This window comes from Zingiber officinale, chromosome 7B (assembly GCF_018446385.1).
Source record: "Zingiber officinale cultivar Zhangliang chromosome 7B, Zo_v1.1, whole genome shotgun sequence".
Lineage (NCBI taxonomy): Eukaryota > Viridiplantae > Streptophyta > Magnoliopsida > Zingiberales > Zingiberaceae > Zingiber > Zingiber officinale.
The window spans coordinates 118,810,256-118,816,939 of NC_055999.1; the positions used below are offsets into that span (position 1 = coordinate 118,810,256).

The following is a 6,684-nucleotide window of genomic DNA, read 5'->3' on the forward strand; positions in this document are numbered from 1 at the left end:
GGAATTATTGTGTTGTTGAAGCAACAGGTTGAGCCTTCTTTTTATAGCCAACCCAGACCTGATCCAGATCCACTGATCTCGGGATCAAGTTTGACTTATCGCTGATCGGTCGACCGATCCCCTGATTCAGTCGACCGATCCCGCCTAGATCAACCCCGCTTCCCGTCTAGATTTTACCGCTTCGGAGAAACCTTCATTGGGTCAACTGATCCTACTGTTGGGTCAATCGATCATCCGATGATCTCTGTCCCAATACACCCGCCTTGATCCAGTTGTTGCTTATCCTTGGTTCAGTCGACTAATCCCCAAGTAAAACCCGACCCACTCGTTGGAACTCTGATCTTGCTGCTTGGAGGTTCAGTCGACCGATCCTGGTCGAATATGACCTTGCACAACGTGTTAGCCTCTTGCAAAATAGAGTTAGCACATAACAGATAATTTGTAAATAGATAACTTTGACAACCTTCGTACTATTCGGTTCTGACTTCGGATTTCCTTTGGAAATCGTAGATCAAACCGACGCCTACTGTTCCCTCAACGGGGAACTCATCCTCACCTACTTCTCTCAGGAGAGATTACGTGTTGCCAGACCGATCCTCCAGATCGACTGGACTTTCAGCTTAGGGTTATCACCCCCTAGGGTTTTCCATAACCTAGGGTTATCACCCCTAGGACCTAGGGTTACCTCCCCCTAGGGTTTTACATAACCTAGGGTTACCACCCCCTAACACCTAGGATTACCTCCCTCTAAGGTTTTCCACCTACCTAGAATTCATTAGGACTTTTGCCTAAGACAACTTAGGATTTTATGCAAGCTCAATCAATCTTGTTAGATCACAAGACAACTTAATTGAATTTGGACCCTTTGACATAATCAAAACTTAGGATCGATCATCCGATGCTTCCCACACCAACAACTTGAACCTTTGACAACATAAAAACTTAAGTTCGATTTTTATGCACCTTGCACCAACATTCTTGATGCAGGAGGTTAAGTATTTTTTTTTCGAAATCCTCGGAGAGATTGGAGCCATCAAACAAACAAGCTGGCAGTGTGGAGGTGGCAACAAGCAGATCGCCGTGAAGCTTCGTTTAACACGTGGGGGAGCGGTAGTCGGAGGTGGCAGCGACGAATGACAGCAATGGGCGACGGGCGGTGGCAATGGGTGGCGGGTAGGGGTGTAAACAAGCCGAGCCGAGCCGAGCTTTGGGGTGTTCAAGCTTGTTTGATAAGGTAACCAAGCCAAGCCAAACCGAGCTTAAAATGAACCAAGTTTTTGAAATGAGTGTTCAAGCTTGGCTTGGTTTATTTTTTATGAGCTTGAGCTTGTTTGAAGCTTGGCTTGAGTTTGGTTCGTTTAGATGTTATCAAACTCTCAATTCAAGTTTGGCTTGAGCTTGGTTCAAGCTTGGTTCGTTTAGATGTAATCAAGCTCTCAATTCAAACTTGTTTGATTGTTTAAAACTTTTAGTTGTTTGATTGATTATTGAGTTTGATAATTTAAATTTATTTATTTTATTTTATTATTTATTTAGTACATTGAAAAGAGTTTTATTAATGAATATGGTTCGTGAATATTGTTCATGAACGTTGTTCACGAACATTGTTCACGAACGTTGTTCATGAATGTTAACGAGCTAAACACATATGTGTTCAAACTTGTTTGTTTAGCTTAACGAGTTGTTCAATCTTGTTTGTTTAATTAATCTTATATATATTGAACGAACATAAACAAACTCTTACCAAGCTGAACAACAAGCTTGTTCATGAACGCTTGGTTCATTTACAGCCCTAGTGGCGGGCGGTGCCGGATCAACAATGGGGTTGTGCGAAGGTGGCAGCAGGCAGCGGAAGCAGCCCAACATTTCTTCACGCGTGTAGATCTCCACGAAGCTTCTTGTGGCGGTCGGAGGTGGCAGCAACGATAGTGGGCGATGGAGGTAGCAGTAGCGGCGACGATGGGTAGCAGCGGTGGGCATCAGTGGCAGCGTGACGCCCGAAGGTGGCAGCAGGGTGCAGGCGGCAAGCTGCAATAGGCAGCACGGTAAGAGGGCGACAATAGCTGAGGAAGATGACGATCATTATTTTTTAACTTCGGGAGGCGGGCAGTGTTTGGACTGATGTGCCCGCTAGAGGGGGTGAATAGTATTTCATCGCGCTTGCGTCGGTTTGCTTCGTCTTATTGTTGTGTAGCGGAATACTCGAAGACAAATACTCACAATGCTAACAACTAGGATTTACTTGTTATCCACCTCAAGAAGAGGTGACTAATTTAAGGATCTACACACGACACGCTATCTCCACTATGAACAACTCCTTCTCGGTCACAGCCGGAGGCAGAGAAGCATCGTACAAACTCAAACAACTTAAACAAAAATACAAGAAGAGAGTACAAGATACAAATGAAAACACTACTTCTTCTTGCTTACTTGTTGCTTGTTATTGCCTCTTGAACCTTGAAAGAACACTCCCAAGAGCCTTCAAGAACTGGCAGTGAAGATTAGAGAAAGTCGCTGAAGATCGTTGTAAGCTCGCAGGAAAGAAATTGCAAAGATTTGCGGAGAAATCGCGTCGCAACGGCTATATCCTGTGCTCCCAATCGATTGAAATCAACCCCAATCGATTGCCATGTCAGCACCGCTCCATCGCAACCATCCATCACCTGCATCCTATGCAATGGTCACTTCCCAATCGATCAACCGATCAATTGGGACTGCCTGAATCGATCGGCCGATCGATTCAGCACCTTTCTGTACTCTCGCGTCCGCGTGAGAGCTTCTGCTTCCCAATCGATCGCCCGATCGATTGGCAGCTCCCAATCGATCGCCCATTCGATTGGGAAAGTCTCTGTGCTCACAATTCCACATCCCAATCGATCTACCGATCGATTGGGCCTTCCCACAATCACATCACACTCCAATCGATCGACTGATCGATTAGACCCTGGTTCAATTGATCGCCCAATCGATTGACCAGCCTAAGCCTGGACTTGACTCAAACTCAAGTCCAAGATCTCTAACTCAACTCCTGGTCAACTGTGACCTGTTGGGTCTCCATGCCTAGCATTTGGTCACACTCGACCAACCTCGAACTAGCCTTCTAGCCTCCTCCATCAGCCTTGTGTCCCTCGGATATCTTTCCATCATTCACGCCTTGCCTTTAGGAGTTTCCTTCGGCCTCATCTTAGTTGTCAGATTCTCCTTGCCAAGTCACACTAGGACTTACATTGTCAAGACCACATGCTTGGACTTATAACCTTTGCCAATATCACATTGGACTTTCCGTTGTCTGGCTCCTCACCAGGACTTTTTCTTTTGCCAAGATTACACTTGGACTTTTAGTTGCCTGGCTCCTCACCAGGACTTCCCAAATGCCTGGCTCATCATCAGGACTTTCTCCTTTGCCAAGATCACACTTGGACTTTCCAATTTGCCTAACTTTCAGTTAGGACTTTCCCAGTCAAGTCTCCTGTCAACCTTGACATACTTGACTTGTATTTTCATCAACCTAGTCAACCCTTTGACTATCCTCATAACCGGACGATTGCTCCAGTAATCTCCTTATATTATCAAACATCAAAACTCAAATCCCGACTCAACTCAAGCTTAGTCAAATAGGTCAAACTTGATCTAGGGAAATTGTCCCGACAGGCAGCAGTGGCAGCGCGACGACTGGAGGTGGCAGTAGGGGTGGTGGTGGGCGGCGAGCGACAAGCTATGGCAGGTAGCGATGACGGCAAAAGGGTGACATCAATTGAAGAAGATGATTTTTTTTTTAATTTTAGTTATTTGATTAAAAACTTTAGCTAATTAAATCAATCAACTTTTAGCTATAGTTGAGATAAATTAAATTAACACTAATAAAATTATCTAAAAAGATTTAAAATAATAAAAAAATATATAATTATATATATATATATATATATATATATATATATATATATATATATATATTATTAATAATATTATCATTATTAACCCAAGAATAATATGGTAAACGCACTAAAACCTCCAAATAAACAACTCTTTATTATATTATCTAAATTGAATCAAATATCTTTTAATTATATTTATTCCTTATAATTTTATCTATATGATTATCTAATAATTATATAACTAAAATTATATGTGATTAAACCTCTCTTTCAAAAAAAAAAAAAAAAAAAATTATGCAGGCACTAGTTGGACAACATATCAAATTCGTATAAATATTTTTGACAAAAGTCAAAAAACATCTTGTTTTTTATTTTTTTTTTAAATCATCAAGGGTGTCTTTTCTGTATTTCTTTTAATTAAAAGGACTGCCCTTATTACTGTTTAATCGTGATAAATCCTCTTATCCCAATACTCTTCCTATTGTTATTTTACATCTAAATCATGAATTAATCAGGTGTATTATAATAATTATAGTTTTATAGTTACTATAATATATATATATATATATTATAGTAATTATAAAATTATAATTATTATAATATATATTTAATACGTTTAAAAATATTTATATTATAATAGATATGATTTTATAATTATTATAATATGAATTTAATTAGTAGCTACGATTTAATTAATAACTCTTATAATAAATATAGAATTTAGATGGAAAATAATAATGGAAAGTGAGCTTTGATTAAAAAGTAAGTGAGCCCCTTTTTATGTTTCGAAGAAAAAATGTTTTTTTTTTTAATTTTTACACATTATTTTTTACCATTTACATTTTTAAAAGAATAGTAAAAATTCTTGGTATTTATTATAAAAATTAGAGGAGAGGGCAACTTTATACAATTCGACCGCTATCTCCGGAAAGCCTCTCGCTCCCCCCGAACCCTAGCCGAAGTCACCTACATCAGACATGGCCCCGAAGCGCGCCGCCACTGCCAAACCGGAGTCTTCCACTTCTGGTTCCGACGATGAGTCCGCTTCCGGCACCGGTTCTTCCTCCTCTGAGGAAGAAGAACCTCAGCGAAAGGAAGAGGTGCGTCCCCCGTCGCCTTCTCATAAGAAAAATCCAGTTGTGCCCCCTGTTCCATCCAGCGACGAGGAAGAGGAAGATGGAAGTGACGAGGAAGAGGAGCGAGATGGAAGCGAAGAGGAAGAGGAAGACGATTCTGGAGACGAAGATCCCAAGTCCAGTGGTCTTCAGACGACTAAAGGACCGCCGCCCCCTCCACGGGAGACGCTGCCCAAACCCACTTCTGATGAGTCATCTGATGGCTCCGGCTCTGATTCTGAATCATCCGATGAGTCGCCGCCTACTGTCCCGGCCCCTCGTCCTTCTCGTGCCGCTGAACCGTCCATTAAGCCCATAACAACCAAGCCTATGGATGCCCCCTCCAACCCAGTCAATCAGGTTAGCCCTTCTCCGTCACTGGATCAAGGATCCCTCAAAAGGAAGCGCGAATCTGTGGGGAGCCCCCAGTCGGGACAAAAGCGCCAATCTTTTCAAAGACTGTGGGGCTTAGATGATGAATTGATCTTGCTTAATGGTCTGGCAGAGTTCCGCAGTAAGAATGGTTATGCTCCTTCCTCCAACCACGAGATGGAAGTTATCCGTGAGCTCATTAAAGATTCATTCCGGTTGGTGGTAAGTGATAGTCAGCTTAATGACAAGATCAGAAGGCTTAAAAAAAAGTTTCAGACAAATGCCGCCCGTGCCAAGAATGGTGTAGACCCAGTACTTTCCAATGCCCACGAGCAGGAGGCATACGCCATCTCTAAGAAAGTGTGGGGGAGTGAGAAGTTCACCTCTGTGAATGGGAATGATAATGTTAGCGCTAATTCTGAAAGTGAGGGCAATGAAGAAGAAAGGGGGAATGAGATCGGTCAGAAATCAAAGGATGATGCAAATTACGCCGTGAATGGGGGTATTGTGAAGGCTCACTATCCATTCTTATGGGAGACAGCCAACAAAATGGCAGATGAGCTTCCATGTGGGGTGGGCATCAAGATGGCTCTAGAGATGTTGGATAATGCTAAAGCAAAAGCGTTGGAGGACAAGTTAGAAAAATTAATAATGAGTAAGACAAGAATGCACATGCGAAGAATTAATCTGAGTAAAGAGACAGTGAAGTTGCTTCTTGATTCTGTAGCCAAATCAGAATGAATTACTTCAAAATTGGGGTGCTGCCCCATGGCTTTAACGTTCAGTAGAGTATATTATTTTCGATACTTTAATTTTATTTTTCATGTGCAACTGTTCGATGGGGAAAACTAGAAACTTTGATAGCTAGCAAAAAATTTAGAATTCAACCCCTTTATGCTGCAAGAAATGTATGCCTGCCTTAGGTTTTTGAAAGTTATTTAACCTACAAACTCATGGTTAACTAGCTTTGGTTGTATTCTATTTTAGCTATTGCATCTCTTTTGAAATGATGATCATTCTTTGCTTTTGTTATATATACTGCATCATTGTTTAGAAAGATCATTCTTTGCTTTTTCTTGTGCAAGTGTTCATGATGGGGCAAACTAGAAACTCTGATAGCTAGCAAAAAGTTTAGAATTTGACCCATTTATGTCACAAGAATTCTTGTATGTCAGCCTTAGGTTTTTTAATGTTATTTAACCTACAAACTCATGTTTAACTAGGTTTTGTTTCGATCTATTTTAGCTCTTGCTTCTCTTTTGAAATGATGATCATTCTTTGCTTTTGTTATATATATTGCATCACTGTTTACTCCTGTTCAA

At 41.1% G+C, this 6,684-nt stretch overlaps 1 protein-coding gene across 1 annotated transcript; it reads left to right on the top strand.

The window, feature by feature from the left end:
- The first annotated feature begins 4,774 nt into the window (after window positions 1–4,774).
- On the top strand, window positions 4,775–6,378 carry LOC122007230 (STOREKEEPER protein-like). The gene has a single exon (XM_042563047.1). The coding sequence runs from the start codon at window positions 4,853–4,855 to the stop codon at window positions 6,101–6,103; it is 1,251 nt and encodes a 416-aa protein (XP_042418981.1). The 5' UTR covers window positions 4,775–4,852; the 3' UTR covers window positions 6,104–6,378.
- Window positions 6,379–6,684: the final 306 nt, after the last annotated feature.